Here is a 21,123-nt window from a genome sequence, read left to right on the forward strand (position 1 = left end):
AAAATGACCTGAGATGCCCCTACACACCAATATTACAACTAAAAAAAAAATACACTTGCTGGTTCAGGAATGAAATTTTATATTGTAGAGGGAATTATTTGCAGTAAATTGTGTACTTTAGAATTAAAAGATCATATCACAAAAATCATGACAGAATCCCTTTAAATTACTGATACAGGAAGCATCCCCTGATGCTTCTCTTCTAAGCTCTATGGTTCATTGTGACAGGAGCAAATAGGGTTGCCACCTGCAGTGGCGTAACTTTAGGGGGAGCAGGGGTGCACCCGGGCCTGCTCCCCCTCTGGGCCTGTTTAAAGGAACAGTTCAGCGTGAAAATAAAAACTGGGTAAATAGATAGGCTGAACAAAATAAAAAATGTGTCTTAGTTAGTTAGCCAAAAACGTAATGTATAAAGGCTGGAGTGACTGGATGTCTAACATAATAGCCAGAACACTACTTCCTGCTTTTCAGCTCTCTAAATCTGAGTTAGTTTTTATTTTTACAATGATCAATTCCTTTAAAGGGGTTGTTCACCTTTAAATTAACTTTAAGTATGGTGTAAAGAGGGATATTCAGAGACAATTTGCATTTGGTTTTCCTTTTATATTATTTGTGGTTTTTGAGTTATTTAGCTTATTAGAGGTCTTTCCAGAATTTGGATCTCCATACCTTAATAATCATTTAAGTTTATTTAAATTTTAATTAAACCCAATTATATCCCACAAGGACTAATTATATCTTAATTGAGATCACATACAAGGTACTGTTTTATTATTATTATTATTATTATTATTATCCAGAATGCTTGGGACCTGGGGTTTTCTGGATAAGGGATCTTTCTGTAATTTGGACTAGATAATCATATAAACCCAATAGGCTGGTTTTGCTTCCAATAAGGATTAATTATATCTTAGTTGGGATCAAGTACAAACTACTGTTTTATTATTACAGAGAAAAAGGAAATCATTTTTAAAAATTTGGATTATTTGGATAAAATGTCGGAGCTTTCTGGATAACGGGTTTCCGGATACAGAAGCCCATACCTGTACAGAGAAAAAAGGGAATCATGTTTTAAATTTGAATTATGGAATTAAAGAGATCGGTAATTTGGAGCTTTCTGGATAACAGGTTTCCGGATAACAGATCCTTTACTTGTACCATCATATTGTTTCCAAGCACAAATTACACACTGCAAAATGTGAAGACGCAATAGAGGTTCTGACGGGCAAATGCCTTGTCTTATGTGGGAAAAATAACAGTAAAAAAAAATAAATGTCGACTAGCATCAAAACCTTCCCATTGTTAGAGTTTCTCATCTCTTTACTACAACTGATAGCAAATGGGGGGGGGAACAAATATGTAGATGAGTCACCTCAGGTTTATAGTGGAACGGACACTTTGCCTTCTGTAGGACATTTATAGCTTCTGTATAAGACATCCTAGGGGGAAAAAAAAAAGAAGAGAAAACATGGTTCAGTTTGCATCAGGTTTATTAAACAATATTGCTCAGAAAAATGGAAAGGCAGCACTCCGGTTAAAAAGAAAGGTGGTTTATTACATCAGGTCAATGACCAACATCACCTGACGCATTTTGGGAGCAACTACCTTAAAGGACAAGGAAAGTTAAATAACTAGAAATGTTGTACATGATGTTTTGAGCTTCTGCGCCAGCACAAGGCAACCACAGCCCTTTAGCAGTAAAGATCTGTGTCTCCAAAGATGCCCCAGTAGCTCCCCATCTTCTTTTCTGCTGATTCACTGCACATGCTCTGTGCTGCTGTCACTTACTGAGCTTAGGGACCCACTCACAATATACTGTACACATAGAATAGAAATGTCACAATATAAGGCTGATTAGTAATTAATACAGATAATTATTACATGGCAGCACAGAAACCAGTGCAATTAGCATCAGAATTTAATAATCAGCAAACCTGTAGCATCAGCTTATATTACAGCCAGGGAAGCTCATTTTCTGCTGGATAATTAGTGACGAGCCCTAAGCTTAGCTTCTCAACAGCCAATCAGAGCCCACTGAGCATGTGAGTGTCACAGACACTTTCCAAGATGGTGACCCCCTGTGACAAGTTTGAAGTCCTGGATCATTGCTGCTATTGACAAGCTCAAACTTCAGCCTCGTTCAATAAGTTCACTATATAAAATATGGCATTTTTAGCCCTATTCATTTTTAGGGTTTAGTTCTCCCTTAATAATCATAGGCTACGATTAAGGGAGTTGCTCCCAAAACGCGTCAGGTGATGTTGGTCATTGACGTGATGTAATAAACCACCTTTCTTTTTAACCGGAGTGGCGCCTTTCCATTTTTCTGAGCAAAGTTACTACAGTGGGAACCCTGGTGACAGAGCACCCGGAACACAAAAATGGAGCTATTTCTGAAATAATCAAGTTTATGTTCACTATTCCTCTCTCAGCATCTGTTTCTCTTCATTCTCTCTTCATGCAGCAGTTGGGTGTCAGATATTCATTGACAGTTAGATCCAATATATCTTATAGGGGGGCTCCTTTCCTAGCAGATGTGTTAGAGCTCACTCAAATAACTGATTCCAGTACAAACAAAATCCCTTTTTCGCAAATCCTGCATGTAGAGAGACATGATGTCTGGTGATTTTAAAGGGGTAGTTCACCTTTAAGGCAACTTTTAGTATGATATATATAATGACCAATGATAAACAACTTTTCAATTGGTTTTCATTGGGTTTTTTTTTATAGTTTTATAGTTATTTGCCTTTTTCTTCTGACTCTGCAGCTTTCAAATGGGCGTCGCTGACTCCCATCTAAAAAACAAATGCTCTGTAAGGCTACAAATGTATTGTTATTGTTACTTTTTATTACTGATCTTTCTATTCAGCTCCTCTCCTATTCATATTCTAGTCTCTTATTTAAATCAGTGCATGGTTGCTAGGGGAATTTGCATCCTAGCAACTAGAGATGCACCGATTCCACTGTTTGGATTTGGCTGAACCCCCGAATCCTTTGCGAAAGATTCGGCCGAATACCGAACTGAATCTTAATTTGCATATGCAAATTAGGGGTGGGAAGGGAAAAACATTTTTTACTTCCTTGGTTTTTTAACCAATAGTCACACAATTTCCCTCCCACCCTTAATTTGCATATGCAAATTGAGATTCGGTCCGGCTGGGCAGAAGGATTCGGCCGAATCCGAATCCTGCTGAAAAAAGCCGAATCCCAGAGCTGCTGAATAAAAAGCGAAATAACTCCAAAACCACAAAAAATTAAAACCAATTGCAAATATCACTCTCTACGTCATACTAAAAGTTATCTCTTTATCCCTTTAATCTTCTAGGCAAAAGGAAGCCCCCCTATAAGATATATTGGATCTAACGGTCAATGAATATCTGACACCCAACTGCTGCATGAAGACAGAATGAAGAGAAACAGATGCTGAGAGAGGAATAGGGAAGATAAACTTGATTATTTCAGAAACAGTACAGAATTTTTAATTGATTGTATTTAGAAAGTTTCATATTATGAGGAAGCTTATTTTATATGTTAATTTTTGCGATCTCCTTTAAACAAAGGCAAATGGCAATCTGAGAGCCCAAGAAAATATTGGAGGGAGGGATGATATGTTCTGTTTTAATCAAGTTTTCCCATTGATGTTCCTTACAAAGGAGTGAATGTATTGTGTTAGTGTGCAGAAAAACAGGATGCACGGCGGCCTTTAACTTCAATGAGAATCCCGGCACATGAAGCTTTGATGGTCGCACTAACACTGTCACAACGTAAAACACAAAATGAATGGCCCCATTGAATGGCAACATTCTTTCATCCACGTGCCTCGTGTCCGGCACCGCGCGAAGGCTGAGGCGGCACTACACTCTCCATATTACAGACCTTTAGTAAGAAATGCGTTAATTCTCCGGGAATGAATGAAAGCTGCCTGGTGTGTTTGCCAGACCACACAATGAAATGATGGAGATCATGTGTCATTCTCTGGTGAGGAACCAGATTGTGTGGCTGGAACGATGATCAGATGTTACCCAACAGCACACATTCCATTAACTATCTGATCATTGTAAATTCCTATGCTCAAGGAATTCAATAACCGAGGTTTAGGGACGGGTTCCTTGTCAATCTAAATATCTGCCCAGTTATAGCTCATTCTAAATCCAATGGTCGTAGTCTCTACTGGCAAAGTTATGGCTGCCACCATACATTTCCTGGGCCACCCACCACCAAAAGCTATGCCCCAGACCCCGCAGTAAAACAGCCACACAAACATGAGTGCTAAATTATCTACACTAAAAACCCATTGGTGGTAGGGGTGTGCGGGCCGACCCGATACGCACGGGTCGGGCGGGTTCAGGCCGACCTAGCGCGATACTTTCCAGGTTGCGGGCGGGTGCTGTAGAGTCCTGCAGTGGGTCGGGTACCCGCGGGTTACCCGCAAAACCCTGAGGGTTGCAGGTAGAAGTTTCCGGAGTGGGTATAGACGCGGGTTGGGGGTGCTCCGGGTTTGCGGGTTGCAGTTCGAGTTGTGGGTCTTCTCTATAGTGAGTTTTACACCTTTTTTTCTGATCACGCCTTCTTCCAATGATGTCACTTCCAGTTTACAATGACAGCACTTCCTGTTTTTCTCCTTTTTTCTGATCATGCCAACTTCTAATGATGTCACTTCCGGTTTACAATGACAGCACTTCCTGTTTCTTGATGGTCAGCGGGTTGCGGATCAGGTTGCAGATAAGGTACTTGCGGGTCGGGTAGCAGGTCCAAGCGGGTAAGTATGTGGGTTGCGGGTCACGGGTCGGGTTTAACTAATTGGTTCAATGCAGGACTCTAGGGTGAGGGTTGAGCTCTTCTTACTGCTCTCCCCGCCCGTGACCTTCCAAATGCGGCTTCTGGGTTGAGTTTTTATAGATATGTGCCTCTCGTCCTGCCCCTTTTGTGACATCATCGCGGGCTGGTCGACGCGGGTCTATAAAAGAGACCCAGAAGTCGGGCTCGGGCGGGTGTGGGAGGGCAGGTCAGGAAAAGCCCAACCCGCACATCACTAATTGGTGGCAAGGGTCCCCCAAGTTAAATAAAAAACAAATGGTGATCAGGGACCCCCATAAAAGATAAAAAAAATTCACTGTTGCCAGCCCCCCCCCTACAAGTTAAAACAACCAACTGGAGGCCAGAGTCCTCATTACAAGTTAAAAAAAAACTATTGGTGGCCAGGGGCCCCCATAAAAGTTGGTGGCCAGGGCCCCCCCACAAGGTAAAAAAAATGGTAGCCAGGCCCCCCCCCATACCAGTTAAAAAAAAGTAATGGTGGTCAGGGGCCCCATAGAATTTTTTTTACATTTTGGTGGCCAGGGGCCCAAAAAGGATAAAATAAAACAATGGTGGCCAGGGGTTTGAACTGGTGTTCAGTGGAATTTAACTCTTTTTCCTTGTCCTCGGCGATGGCAGCTTCTTCTGTTTTCTTCTACGATTTTAGGCTCCTTCCGTGACATTGGTTCTTTTCACAGCTTCGGCTCCGTTCGCTACTTTGAGTCTTCAGGACTTCAGCAGTTCGGCTCTTCAGGACTTCAACTTTCACGTTCTTAAGGGGGACTGAATCATCCGAAAGTGCAGCACAACCGGGATCCCCTTAAACCTTAAAGGGATACTGTAATGGGAAAACATGTTTTTTCCAAAACGCATCAGTTAATAGTGCTACTCCAGCAGACTTCTGTACTGAAGTCTCAAAAGAGCAAACAGATTTTTTTATATTCAATTTTGAAATCTGACATGGGGCTAGACATATTGTCAGTTTCCCAGCTGCCCCGGTCATGTGACTTGTGCCTGCACTTTAGGATGGAACTGCTTTCTGGCAGGCTGTTGTTTCTCCTACTTAATGAATGTGTCTCAGAAGGACTTGCTACTATTGAGTGCTGTTCTTAGACCAGCTGTTATCTTGTGTTAGGGAGCTGCTATCAGGTTACCTTCCCATTGTTCTGTTGTTAGGTTGCTGGGGGGGGAAAGGGAGGGGTGATATCACTCCAACTTACAGTACAGCAGTAAAGAGTGACTGAAGTTTATCAGAGCCCAAGTCACATGACCGGGGGCAGCTGAGAAACTGACAATATGTCTAGCCCCATGTCAGATTTCAAAATTGAATATAACAAAATCTGTTTGCTCTTTTGAATTCTGCTGGAGCAGCACTATTAAAACATGTTTTCCCATTAAATCCTGCCGGGCCCAGGACGAATGTCCCCCCTGATGGTGCAGTGCAACTGGAGGCTGGTGCTATTGTATTAATACACTACTGTACATTTCCAACTCACAGTCCTATCAAAATATTGCTATTTATGGGGACTGCCACCACTGAGGCTGGCACTTATGTATAAACACAGATTTGGAGAGGAGCAATGTTCTATGCATTCAAACGTTTACTTTAGAGGGCCAACAAATGGCCAGCTGGAGCCTGCACAGGATAATTAAGAATTACTGGAACTGCAACATAATAAAAACATTAATTAATAATGTAAATGTATATCAGAGAACACATAGCAACCAATAAGCTATAAAATTTAGAGAGTATTTTTGGCTTACACAGTGAATTTATTCTGTAGGAGCTTCTCCAATAGTTCCTAGGAAAAAAATAGAAAAAAAAACCTATCAAATGCCACTTTAGTTTAGTCACTGTAGCATTTAAATTAGTTGTATGATGATAAGCAAGAAAGATGCTTAAATGTGGGATTTGTGCTAGATTTTGTTTGTATGGCCATAGTTTATTTCCCTGGCTATGAGCAAACTTAGGGGGCTGTTCCTGCTGAATTGTGCTTAGTACAGGGAAATACCTATGCTGCGATAGTTTTATGGGATCTCTCTGTACAGACTATGAGCAAACTTAGGGTCTGTTCCTGCTGAATTGTGCTTAGTACAGGGAAATACCTATGCTGCGATAGTTTTATGGGATCTCTCTGTACAGACTATGAGCAAACTTAGGGGACTGTTCCTGCTGAATTGTGCTTAGTACAGGGAAATACCTATGCTGCGATAGTTTTATGGGATCTCTCTGTACAGACTATGAGCAAACTTAGGGGACTGTTCCTGCTGAATTGTGCTTAGTACAGGGGATACCTATGCTGCCATAGTTTTATGGGATCTCTCTGTGCAGACTATGAGCAAACTTAGGGGACTGTTCCTGCTGAATTGTGCTTAGTACAGGGGAATACCTATGCTGCCATAGTTTTATGGTATCTCTCTGTACAGACTATGAGCAAACTTAGAGGCTGTTCCTGCTGAATTGTGCTTAGTACAGGGAAATACCTATGCTGCCATAGTTTTATGTGATCTCTCTGTACAGACTATGAGCAAACTTAGGGGCTGTTCCTGCTGAATTGTGCTTAGTACAGGTACAGGGAATACCTATGCTGCCATAGTTTTATGGGATCTCTCTGTACAGACTATGAGTAAACTTAGGGGTTGTTCCTGCTGAATTGTGCTTAGTACAGGGGAATACCTATGCTGCCATAGTTTTATGGGATCTCTCTGTACAGACTATGAGCAAACTTAGGGCACTATTCCTGCTGAATTGTGTTTAGTACAGGGGAATACCTATGCTGCCATAGTTTTATGGTATCTCTCTATACAGACTATGCGCAAACTTAGGGGGCTGTTCCTGCTGAATTGTGCTTGATGCAGGAGTATATGTTTGCACAGTTTATGCAAACTTTGGCAGGCATCTGGGCAGAGACCACACTGTATGACCTTAACATAGAAGGAGATACAGGCTGAACAACCCAAAAACATGTGATTGTCACATGTACCAGCCTTTCTGCTTTAACCTACCTCTACAATTTTTTAGACTTACCTTCTGCCCAGGAGACACATATTTACTGAAGAAGTTTATGTCCTCGGGGCACTGTGTCAGTAAGGCCGTGGTTGTGGTTTTAAAAAGGCTCTCCATAACCTAAGAGAAAAAAATGGAACCATTATAAATCATTCATCACATAGACATGGAATCTTTATTAAATATACCAACAATACATCACTCAGCTTTTTGTCTCCAGCTCCTGTTGCTTATTGATGGATCATATTTCATTTCATGCGACCAACTAATTCATCATTATAACATTCAGAAAATTCACATGAATGATTATTCTGCTAATCGGGAATATAGATCACTATATTGGACACAGGCAAAGCAGTAACAGAACCCCGGTGTCAAAATGCATGCTTAAAGGGGAAGGAAAGCTACTGAGGCAGTTTATTGCCAATAGATTAGCCACAATAGTGCAAGCTATAACACTATATTTATTCTGCAGAATGCTTTATCATACCTGAGGAAACAGCTCTAGAAGCTCTCTGTTTGTTTAGGATAGCAGGTGCCATATTAGTTAGGTGTGACATCACTTCCTGCCTGAGTTTCTCCATGCTCACTCATAGCTCTGGGCTCAGATTAAAGCAGGGAGGGGAGGAGCAAACTGAGCATGCTCAAGCCCTAGCCCTGGAGGTTTAAGCTGAAAACAGGAAGTCTGATACAGAAGCCCATGAGTACACAATAGAAGGAAAGAAATGTGCTGTTTCTTTTGACAGAGGACTCAGAGCAGCATCTTTAAGGGTTTACTGGTGTATTTATATAGACCTTTCTGATAAAGCTTACTTACTTTTAGCCTTTCCTTCTCCTTTAAGCGAGGACCACATTGCTACAATACTCTTCCAATTGGTCTTTGCAGGCCCCCCATTATGATCTGATTATTGACCCTGGAAATGATGGTGATCATCCTGATTTGGCCTACAGGTTTGAGGGCTGAATCAGGTAAAGCGGTAAGGTTGCAAACGAGAAGATCTCCAGGTTACTGCAGTTTGTTTACTACTGCTTGCCCCAGCACACTTCACTGAATAGTAAGAGATACTAAATTAATCAGATACCCATAAACATGCTACTTGTTAGGGAGATCTGTTCCATTAAAGGGGAACTATCGCAAAAATGTAAATTGAATAAAAGCTTCAGCATACTGAAACAAGACACTTTATAAATACAAACAGAGGACTCAGAGCAGCATTACTTTGAGGGTTTCCTGGTGTATTTATATAGACCTTTCTGATAAAGCTTACTTAGTTTTAGCCTTTCCTTCTCCTTTAAGTGTTTGGTATAGCAGTGGGTTCATGCAAAAATAGCCCTAATGCAAAGCAACTTTGCAACTCTCTGGCAAAGAAAATAGAGAAAACTGGAGAGTTCCTCCAGAGGAGGAAACAAAAAGTTAAATTATTTTCAGTGTTTGGCATGTTAGCTTAATAAGAAAAGATTGTTATGTCCTCAAAGCTGAACTGCTGCTTAATTTGTAATTAATTAATAGACAAATGACTCGATCCTAATTAAACCTCAAGACTTTCAGCAGGCTTCAATTAAGAAGAATTAATTAATATGTTTAAACCAAAAATGGGATTTCAGAATTGTTTGTTAGTAGGGATGCACCGAATCCAGGATTTTTGAATGGCTGCTCACATGGCTACACAGCAGCTTGTTTATATAAACTATAGTAGTACTTATCTGTTATCTACTGTGTATCCTGTGCTTGAATGGCTGCCCCCATGGCTACACAGCAGCTTGTTTATATAAACTATAGTAGTACTTATCTGTTATCTACTGTGTATTCTGTGCTTGAATGGCTGCCCCCATGGCTACACAGCAGCTTGTTTATATAAACTATAGTAGTACTTATCTGTTATCTACTGTGTATTCTGTGCTTGAATGGCTGCCCCCATGGCTACACAGCAGCTTGTTTATATAAACTATAGTAGTACTTATCTGTTATCTACTGTGTATCCTGTGCTTGAATGGCTGCCCCCATGGCTACACAGCAGCTTGTTTATATAAACTATAGTAGTACTTATCTGTGATCTACTGTGTATCCTGTGCTTGAATGGCTCCCCCCATGGCTACACAGCAGCTTGTTTATATAAACTATAGTAGTACTTATCTGTTATCTACTGTGTATCCTGTGCTTGAATGACTGCCCCCATGGCTACACAGCAGCTTGTTTATATAAACTATAGTAGTACTTATCTGTTATCTACTGTGTATCCTGTGCTTGAATGGCTGCCCCCATGGCTACACAGCAGCTTGTTTATATAAACTATAGTAGTACTTATCTGTTATCTACTGTGTATCCTGTGCTTGAATGGCTGCCCCCATGGCTACACAGCAGCTTGTTTATATAAACTATAGTAGTACTTATCTGTTATCTACTGTGTATTCTGTGCTTGAATGGCTGCCCCCCATGGCTACACAGCAGCTTGTTTATATAAACTATAGTAGTACTTATCTGTTATCTACTGTGTATCCTGTGCTTGAATGGCTGCCCCCATGGCTACACAGCAGCTTGTTTATATAAACTATAGTAGTACTTATCTGTGATCTACTGTGTATCCTGTGCTTGAATGGCTCCCCCCATGGCTACACAGCAGCTTGTTTATATAAACTATAGTAGTACTTATCTGTTATCTACTGTGTATCCTGTGCTTGAATGACTGCCCCCATGGCTACACAGCAGCTTGTTTATATAAACTATAGTAGTACTTATCTGTTATCTACTGTGTATCCTGTGCTTGAATGGCTGCCCCCATGGCTACACAGCAGCTTGTTTATATAAACTATAGTAGTACTTATCTGTTATCTACTGTGTATCCTGTGCTTGAATGGCTGCCCCCATGGCTACACAGCAGCTTGTTTATATAAACTATAGTAGTACTTATCTGTTATCTACTGTGTATCCTGTGCTTGAATAGCTGCCCCCATGGCTACACAGCAGCGTGTTTATATAAACTATAGTAGTACTTATCTGTTATCTACTGTGTATCCTGTGCTTGAATGGCTGCCCCCATGGCTACACAGCAGCGTGTTTATATAAACTATAGTAGTACTTATCTGTTATCTACTGTGTATCCTGTGCTTGAATGGCTGCCCCCATGGCTACACAGCAGCTTGTTTATATAAACTATAGTAGTACTTATCTGTTATCTACTGTGTATCCTGTGCTTGAATGGCTGCCCCCATGGCTACACAGCAGCTTGTTTATATAAACGATAGTAGTACTTATCTGTTATCTACTGTGTATCCTGTGCTTGAATGGCTGCCCCCATGGCTATACAGAAGCTTGTTTATATAAACTATAGTAGTACTTATCTGTTATCTACTGTGTATCCTGTGCTTGAATGGCTGCCCCCATGGCTACACAGCAGCTTGTTTATATAAACTATAGTAGTACTTATCTGTTATCTACTGTGTATCCTGTGCTTGAATGGCTGCCCCCATGGCTACACAGCAGCGTGTTTATATAAACTATAGTAGTACTTATCTGTTATCTACTGTGTATCCTGTGCTTGAATGGCTGCCCCCATGGCTACACAGCAGCTTGTTTATATAAACTATAGTAGTACTTATCTGTTATCTACTGTGTATCCTGTGCTTGAATGGCTGCCCCCATGGCTACACAGCAGCGTGTTTATATAAACTATAGTAGTACTTATCTGTTATCTACTGTGTATCCTGTGCTTGAATGGCTGCCCCCATGGCTATACAGAAGCTTGTTTATATAAACTATAGTAGTACTTATCTGTTATCTACTGTGTATCCTGTGCTTGAATGGCTGCCCCCGTGGCTACACAGCAGCTTGTTTAAATAAACTATAGTAATGTTTCTGAAGCAAACACAGCAGTTTTACCAGTGCAGGGCAACACTACATTACATTGTCATTCCTTTAAAACAATTTCATTATTTGGTGTTACTAATTCCAATACAAATTCCAGCAGCACTCCGGTAAGGTGAAAAAAATTTATTTGTGCAAATGAAGCAACGTTTAACGTTTCAAGCTTGATAAAGGGCTGGTTATGCCCGAAACGTTGCTTCATTTGCACAAATAAATTTTTTTCACCTTACCGGAGTGCTGCTGGAATTTGTATTGGAATTTGTACTGGACCTGGGCAGACAGAGTCGCAGCTGGCACCCGACGCTTCAAAAAGCGGTGAGATTGATTGTGTAGCACTACACTCTATGCTTGTGTATTATTTGGTGTTACTGTTCCTTTAATAAAATCACTGCCCCCCCCCGAACTTTGCGCAGTCACTCAACATCCATGGGCTTTAAGCAACAGAATGTGGATGTGAAAACCCTACAGCTTGCAATTCTCATTGTTCGTAACAGTTAAGGGGAAATGTGGGAGTCAAGTTAAGATGTGGTAGAGCAAGAAAACTTTCAGAAAATCAAAGGCCAGTCCTCAGACAACTGCAAATGAGCTGCAGGAAGGTCAGTTGCCTCAGTTTAGTTAATTAGTAATCCAGTTAATTAGTAAGTAATTCAGATTATTGCTGATAGAAACCAGTGCAATTTGCATCATAGGGAACCTGTAGCATCAATTTCTGGCTCATTTGCTACTTGATGATTTTCAATGAATTTTGGACAGCCCAATTCAGTTTAGGCAGTGACTTACTAGCTTGTATGGGACATTGTATTTATAGTATTGTATTTATAGGAAGACGTCCTTTCTTGCATTTATGGCAGAGATCCTACACTGAGTAATAACAGGCAGCTCTAATCCATGTAACCAGCAGCAAGCAATTAAATGTACCCCTTATAGGTCTGAAGATTAAAATCAGAAAATCCAATAGGTGGTTCATTAGTACGGTGCACCAAATCCAGGATTCGGTTCCGGATTCTGCCTTTTTCAGCAGGATTTGGCCGAATCCTTATGCGTGGCAAAACCAAATCCTAATTTTGGAAATTAGAGGTGGGAAGGGAAATCATGCTACTTTCTGTCACAAAACAAGGAAGTAAAAAATATTTTCCCTACCTTTTCCTTTCCTTTCCCCAATTTGCATATGCAAATTTAGATTCAGTTCGGTATTCAGCCGAATCTTTCATGAAGGATTCGGGGATTTGGTGAATCTCAAAAAGTGGTTTGGGTGCATCCGTATTTATTAGAACATAGCGTTGCATGACTCATGGCACGATCACAGATTCTTTATCTGAAAAGTAGGGATGCACCGAATCCAAACCATAATTTGCATAGGTAAATTAGGGGAGGGAAATCACGTGACTTTTCGTCACAAAAGAAGAATTTTTTTGCCCCTAATTAGGATTCGGTATTCAGCGGAATCTTTCACAAAGGATTCGGCCGAATCCCAAATAGTGGATTCGGTGCATCCCTATTGAAAAGCTCAGTTTACAAATGCACCCCTTTAGCCAAAGACTTTAAATGCATTTTCCATCTGAGCATTTAATAGTTTCATCAGTGGGTGACAAAACACTCAGAAGTTCTCTTGTCTCCTATGGATGCAGTAGAAAGTCAGGAGATTGGAAACTTGGCAGATACATGCAAGAGCATTCATAGGTCCGAGTGACTGCCACAAGAAGTCTAGTTAAATTTGTTGGCCACTACTAAAAGCTTTGGTGGCAGAACAGAATCCAGAATCATGCAGCATGTAAAGAACGGCGTACTTTTTTTTATGCCTTATTTTTTAGCAACTCCCGCTTACTTAATAAGGTCTGATGCAGTGTAAAATAATGGTGGCAAATCTGGTGTTAGCATGACGTAAAATAAAACCCAGCTTGATAAATTTCCCAATTAAAATTACACAGTTTTTAAAGCGAATTTCATTTTACACAACATAATAAAAAGGCCCCTAGATGTGTGGCGCCCCGCTATGACTAGTGTTTTCCATTGCTGAGAATTAGTGGGAACTGCTGCAAACAGTTCAAAACCTCTGCAGACACAATATCACCTGAAATCGAGGATGCTACTCATCCACTTAAGAAGCTTCCACTTTTACATGTTGGAGATTATATCTAGCTATGTGATCATGGCTATCTAGATAAATTATACTTTCACTGATTTGATTTTACAATATAACAGGGTCGCCATCAGGGGGCACTGGGGCGGATCGCCCTGGGCCCGATGGCTTCTTTATGGTAATGGGGGCCTGGCCATGCTGTGTTTCCTGGATTAGCTGGGCCCCCTTGAGCTGGCGAAGTACGAGCCGAGTTGCGCCAAAGAAGGAGCCGAATTGCATCGAAGTAGGAGCCTAGCCTGCCGGAGTAGTATTTGAGCCGTGCCAAAGTAGGGCCCGAGCATGCCGGAGTTGGATCTGAGCCGTGCTGAAGTAGGAGCCAAGCCTTTCGGAGTAGTATCTGAAGCGTGTCGAAGCAGGAGCCTAGCCTGCTGCAGTGGGATCTGAGCTGTGCCGAAGTAGGAGCCGAGCCTGCCGGAGTAGTATCTGAGCCGTGCCGAAGTAGGAGTCAAGCCTGCTGGAGTTGGATCTGAGCCGTGCCGAAGTAGGAGCCTAGCCTTTCGGAGTAGTATCTGAGCCGTGTTGAAGTAGGAGCCTAGCCTGCCAGAGTAGTATCTGAGCCGTGTTGAAGTAGGAGCCTAGCCTGCCAGAGTAGGATCTGAGCCGTGCCAAAGAAGGAGCCTAGTCTTTCAGAGTAGCATCTGAGCCGTGCCGAAGTAGGAGCCAAGCCTGCCGGAGTTGGATCTGAGCCGTGCCGAAGTTAGGGTTGCCACCTTTTCTGGAAAAAAATACTGGCCTTCCTATATTCTTGCAGTTTTTTTCCTATTAATAACATTGTCATCAAGCATCATTTTTACTGACTAGGCTGGTAGCATACCGGCCAGGTGGCAACCCTAGCCGAAGTAGGAGCCTAGCCTTTTGGAGTAGGATATGAGCCGTGCTAAGGTAGGAGTGGATCCTGCCGGAGTTGGATCTGAGCAGTGTCGAAGTAGTAGCCTAGCCTTTCGGAGTGGGATCTGAGCCATGCTGAAGTAGGAGCCGAGCCTTTCGGAGTAGGATCTGAACCGTGCCTAGTAGGAGCCTAGCGTTTGGAGTAGCATCTGAGCCGTGCCGAAGTAGGAGCTGAGCCTGCCGGAGCTGGATCTGAGCCGTGCTGAAGTAGGAGCCTAGCCTGCCGGAATTGGATCTGAGCAGTGCTGAAGTAGGAGCCAAGCCTTTCAGAGTAGTATCTGAGCCGTGTCGAAGTAGGAGCCTAGCCTGCCGGAGTAGGATCTGAGCCATGCCAAAGTAGGAGCCTAGCCTGCCTGAGTAGGAGCCGAGCCTGCCTGAGTACTATCTGAGCCGTGCTGAAGTAGGAGCCTAGCCTTTTGGAGTAGCAACTGAGCCGTGCCGAAGTAGGAGCCTAGCCTGCTGGAGTAGGATCTGAGCTGTGCTGAAGTAGGAGCTGAGCCTTTCGGAGTAGGATCTGAACCGTATCGAAGTAGGAGCCTAGCCTTTCGGAGTAGGATCTGAGCTGTGCTGAAGTAGGAGCCTAGCCTTTCAGAGTAGCATCTGGGCAGTGCCGAAGTAGGAGCCGAGCTTGTCGGAGCTGCATCTGAGCCGTGCCAAAGTAGGAGCCTAGGCTTTCAGAGTAGTATCTGAGCCGTGCTGAAGTAGGAGCTGAGCCTTTCAGAGTAGGATCTGAACCGTGTCCAAGTAGGAGCCAAGCCTGCCAGAGTAGGATCTGAACCGTATCCAAGTAGGAGCTGAGCCTTTTTGGAATAGGGTCTGAACCGTGCCGAAGTAGTAGTCTAGCCTTTTGGAGTAGCATCTGAGCCATGCCGAAAGTAGCCAATCCTGCCGGAGTTGGATCTTTGCTATGCCGAAGTAGGAGCCTAGCCTTTCGGAGTAGTATATGAGCCGTGCCCAAAGTAGGAGCCTAGCCTTTCGGAGTAGTATCTGTAGTCATGCCGAAGTAAGAGCCAAAGTCACAGAAAGGAGTCGAGGAAGAAGAAAGGTGAGTTCCACTGGACACCAATGGCAACTGGCCACTGATGTTTTTTTTTTTAACTTGGTGGGATCTGGCCACCAATGTTTTTTTTTTTTAGTTGGGGGGGGGCCCTGGCCTGGGTTTTTTTACTTGTATACAGATCCCTGGCCATCAATGTTTTGTTTTTTTAACTTGTAGGGGGCCACACCACCAAGTTTTTTTTAAACTTGTAGGGGGGCCCAGAAATGTTGTTGTACGGGGGGCCCTGTCAATTCTGATGTCAGCCCTGCAATATAATACTTCCAAGCAGAACCATGAAAGGTAACGGTCATATACACACCTGCATGATGTCCTCTAAACTCTCTGTAAACGAAATCTCTGCCTCCACCATATAAAATTCTGCAAGGTGCCGTCGGCTTTGAGAATTTTCTGCTCTGAATGTTGGACCAAAGGTGAACACGCGGGAAAACGCTCTGAAAAACAAACAAAAAAACCTGCACAGTTAAGTATGCTTTTAAAAGTAATTAATCTTCCAAGCAAAAAAAGTGTTGGCTTGAACCGGAAAATATTGCAGAATATTGTAAAAAGTACCTGGAAACAAGTAAATATAAGTAAGTCCATTTTTGCCTTGACTGGTGGAGTTTATAAATGGTTTACAGCGATTGTTGTACTGGCAGGATACATTAAAGGGGTTGTTCACTTTTGAATCAATGTTTGGTATGATGTCGAGAGGGATATTCTAAGACAATTTGCAATTGGTTTTCATTTTTTATTATTTGTGGTTTTTGAGTTCTTTGGCGTTTTATCCAAATTCCCCTAGCAACCATGCATTGATTTGAATAAGAGACTGGAATGTGAATAGGAGAGGCCTGAATAGAAAGATGAGGAATAAAAAGTAGCAATAACAATACATTTGTAGCATTTGTTTTTTAGTTGGGGTCAATGACCAGATCTTAAGGCTGGAAAGAGTCAGAAGAAGAAAACAAATAATTAAAAAAAACTTTAAAAAAATAATTAGAGATGCACCAAATCCACCATTTTGGATTCGGCCGAACCTCTGAATCCTTTGCGAAAGATTCTGCCGAATACCGAACCAAATCCTAATTTGCATATGCAAATTAGGGGTGGGAAGGGGAAAACATTTTTTACTTCCTTGTATACTGCCTTTTTCAGCAGGATTCGGCTGCCCGGCACAACCGAATCCTAATTTGCATAAGCAAATTAGGGGTGGGAAGGGGAAAACATTTTTTAATTCCTTGTTTTGTGACAAAAAGTCACACGATTTCCCTCCCTGCCCCTAATTTGCATATGCAAATTAGGATTCGGTTTGACCGGGCAGAAGGATTCGGCCGAAACCGAATCCTGCTGAAAAAGGCCGAATCCCGAACTGAATCCTGGATTCGGTGCATCCCTAAAAATAATGAAGACCAACTGAGAAGTTGCTCGGAATTAGCCATTCTATAACATACGAAAAGATAACATAAAGGTGTTTCAAGAAAGAGTTGAATGCCGTTGGTAGCAATTGAGGAAATTAGGGATGCACCGAATCCAGGATTTGGTTTGGGATTCGGCCAGGGTTTGGCCTTTTTCAGCAGGATTGAGATTCGGCCCAGCTGAACCGAATCCAAATTTGCATATGCAAATTAGGGGCTTGGAGGGAAATCATGAGACTTTTTGTCACAAAACAAAGAAGTAAAAACTGTTTTCCCCTTCCCACCCCTAATTTGCAAATGCAAATTAGGATTCAGTATTCGGCCGAATCTTTCGCGAAGGATTCGGGGGGGGGGGGGGGGTCGGCCGAACCCAAAATAGTGGATTTGGTGCATCCCTAGAGGAAATACAGGAATGGGACCTGTTATCCAGAATGCTCTGGACCTGGGATTTTCCGGATAACGGATCTTTCTGTAATTTGGATCTTCATATCTTAGGTCTACTAGAAAATCATGTAAACATTAAATAAACCCAATAATTTATTATAATGGAGTCTATAGGAGATGGACTTTCAGAACCGGATAACAGGTTTCCAGAGAAGGGATCCCATACCTGTACTAACAGTGACATAATATAATCGGAGCTGGATAAGATTTAGAGGCAATCCTAGTGAAACAATGTACAGGGGGTCATTACAGTCTGTCTTTAAAACAAAAACAAAAGTAAAATCTATGTCGGCCCTATCTGTAAGATATGTTACATAGGCCACATATCAAATGCATGGGTCCTCTATGTTTAAAATATGCCTAAACCATCTGCTTTAAAACTAAACTTTACCCTGACATGACTTCAAGATGGAGTTGTCCGGATACTGTCAAGAATGCAGGTACATCAAAAAAGCTGGTTTGTTCTCCAGCAGCAGGACTCTTGTTTGCAGCCTGAAAAGCAAGAGAAAAGCCATAAGAAGTCAGAATAAAACATGGAGTCTACTGTATCTGTCCACAAATGTAACACTCACATGGCAGTGACTGGTTTTAAAGGAGAAGGAAAGCTACCGAAGCAGTTTTTTGCCAATAGATTAGCCATGATAGTGCAAGCGATAACACTATATTTATTCTGCAGAATGCTTTACCATACCGGAGTAAACAGCTCTAGAATCTCTCTCTGTTTGTTTAGGATAGCAGCTGCCATATTAGCTTGTGTGACATCACTTCCTGCTTGAGTCTCTCCCTGCTCGCTCATAGTTCTGGGCTCAGATTACAGCAGGGAGGGGAGGAGCAAACTGAGCATGCTCATGCCCGGGGCAAGGAGGTTTAAGCTGAAAACAGGAAGTCTGATACAGAAGCCCATGAGTAAACAATAGAAGGAAAGAAATGTGGTGTTTCTTTTGACAGAGGACTCAGAGCAGCATTACTTTGAGGGTTTACTGGTGTATTTATATAGACCTTTCTGATAAAGCTTACTTAGTTTTAGCCTTTCCTCCTCCTTTAATATGAATGAATTTTGTTACAACAGCGCCACCTGCTGGTCAGTTGTCCACCATTCTGACCACCAAGTAGTCAAGGAAGTTGTCAGGAGAAAGAAAGAGGCTGCTCTGATGTTCTTCTGCTTAGGAAAGATTTCTAATCATTAAAGGAGAATTCAACCTCTAACATAAAAAACCCTACCCCCTACCCTACATAGACCCGCCTCCCCCCCCAGCCTACCTGGTACCCAGGGCAAATGCCCCTACCTTTTAACTTACCCCTCGGTGCAGATTCTGTCCTTGGGAGTGTAAGGCCGCCATCTTCTTTTGTTCGTTAAACTTTGGAGGCAGACCGTCGTTTTTGGTGCATGCGCAGTTGGAGTAATATTCTGCACATGCTCCGAAAGTCACGAAAAATGTCACGAAAATTTCCGTAATTTATTTTAGAAATTCTCGTCATGTGCAGTTGTTCGAAACCAGAATATTACTCCAACTGCGCATGCGCCGAAAACGACGGTCTGCTTCCGAAGTTTAACGAAGAAAAGAAGATGGCGGCCTTGAACTCCCAAGGACAGAATCTGCACCGAGGGGTAAGTTAAAAGGTAGGGGCATTTGCCCCAGGTACCAGGTAGGCTGGAGAGGAGGAGGGAGGGGGGACTATGTAGGGTAGGGTTTTTTATGTTTCGGGTTGAATTCTCCTTTAAAGGGAAATTATATCCCCAAAATGAATACTTAAGCAACAGATAGTATTTATTTAACTATCATATTAAGTGACATATTAAAGAATGTTACCAAACTGGAATATATATTTAAGTAAAATCTTGCCTTTTTACATCTCTTGCCTTGAACCACCATTTTGTGATGGTCTGTGTGCTGCCTCAGAGATCACCTGACCAGAAATACTGCAGCTCTAACTGTAACAGGAAGAGATCACTTGACCAGAAATACTGCAGCTCTAACTGTAACAGGAAGAGATCACCTGACCAGAAATACTGCAGCTCTAAATGTAACAGGAAGAGATCACCTGACCAGAAATACTGCAGCTCTAACTGTAACAGGAAGAGATCACCTGACCAGAAATACTGCAGCTCTAACTGTAACAGGAAGAGATCACCTGACCAGAAATACTGCAGCTCTAACTGTAACAGGAAGAGATCACCTGGCCAGAAATACTGCAGCTCTAACTGTAACAGGAAGAAGTGTGGAAGCAAAAGACACAACTCTGTCTGTTAAATGGCTCATGTGACCTAACAAGTATAGGGGCGGCCCTTAATTTTTAAAATGGCAGGTTTCTATTTATGATTACCCAATGGCACATTCTACTAGAAAAGTATATTATTATGAAAATGGTTTATTTACATGAAGCAGGGTTTTACATATGAGCTGTTTTATGTAGAGACTTACATTGTTTGGGGGGTATAGTTTTCCTTTAAATACTGCCCAACTCCTAACAGAGCATCAGAATTTAGGTTGCTGCTTATTGCTCTATGAGAGCATCCAACATACTTGTTACTTTTATGGTAGTGTCCCTTTCAATTATAATATTTTACTGATCCCTTTCTATCAGCCCTCCTGCCAAGTCTTCCATGATGAAGCAAGTGCAAACACCATGACACCATCCTCTCCAAAGCTTGGGGCAGCCATTCAAGCACAGGATACACAGTAGATAACAGATAAGTACTACTATAGTTTATATAAACAAGCTGCTGTGTAGCCATGGGGGCAGCCATTCAAGCACAGGATACACAGTAGATAACAGATAAGTACTACTATAGTTTATATAAACAAGCTGCTGTGTAGCCATGGGGGCAGCCATTCAAGCACAGGATACACAGTAGATAACAGATAAGTACTACTATAGTTTATATAAACAAGCTGCTGTGTAGCCATGGGGGCAGCCATTCAAGCACAGGATACACAGTAGATAACAGATAAGTACTACTATAGTTTATCTAAACAAGCTGTTGTGTAGCCATGGGGACAGCCATTCAAGCACAGGATACACAGTAGATAAGTACTACTATATATATAGTACCGTATATACTCGAGTATAAGCCGACCCGAGTATAAGCCGAGGTACCTAATTTTACCTACGAAAACTGGGAAAACTTATTGACTCTAATATAAGCCTAGACACAACTACAGCCCTGTCTCCCAGCAGCGCACATTCTGCCAAAGCGACCCCCCTGCCATCAACCGGACTTCTTTGCAAAGTTGATGGTGACAGAGAATTGCCAAACGGATTACTGTGTGCATTGTCCCACTGTCCCACTACCATGTGCAGAGGGTGCTGTGTGATATTGCCATCACTGTTAATCTTTCGTATAACCAACAGAGGGCGCTGTGTGATATTGCAGTCACTGTTATTCTTTCATATAACCAACAGAGGGCGCTGTGTGATATTGCAGTCACTGTTATTCTTTCATATAACCAACAGAGGGCGCTGTGTGATATTGCAGTCTCTCCCCAAGTGTACTGTTGGTATAGGAATGATTAAAAGTGACTGCAATCTCAG

The 21,123-nt window shown here is 42.1% G+C and overlaps 1 protein-coding gene across 2 annotated transcripts in view; it reads right to left on the bottom strand.

Annotated features, from left to right (window-relative positions):
* Nucleotides 1-21,123, bottom strand: part of nars2.S (asparaginyl-tRNA synthetase 2, mitochondrial S homeolog) — a 47,470-nt gene that overhangs the window by 12,566 nt on the left and 13,781 nt on the right. For both annotated transcript variants that reach the window (XM_018250377.2, XM_018250376.2), the window contains exons 7-11: nucleotides 17,981-18,081; nucleotides 16,053-16,185; nucleotides 7,826-7,924; nucleotides 6,562-6,599; nucleotides 1,373-1,439 (exon numbers count right to left, since the gene is read on the bottom strand). In XM_018250377.2, the coding sequence (XP_018105866.1) occupies nucleotides 1,373-1,439; nucleotides 6,562-6,599; nucleotides 7,826-7,924; nucleotides 16,053-16,185; nucleotides 17,981-18,081 (438 nt within the window). The remainder of the gene's footprint in view (nucleotides 1-1,372; nucleotides 1,440-6,561; nucleotides 6,600-7,825; nucleotides 7,925-16,052; nucleotides 16,186-17,980; nucleotides 18,082-21,123) is intronic.

The sequence above is a fragment of the Xenopus laevis genome, chromosome 2S, assembly GCF_017654675.1.
Source record: "Xenopus laevis strain J_2021 chromosome 2S, Xenopus_laevis_v10.1, whole genome shotgun sequence".
Classification (NCBI taxonomy): Eukaryota; Metazoa; Chordata; class Amphibia; order Anura; family Pipidae; genus Xenopus; species Xenopus laevis.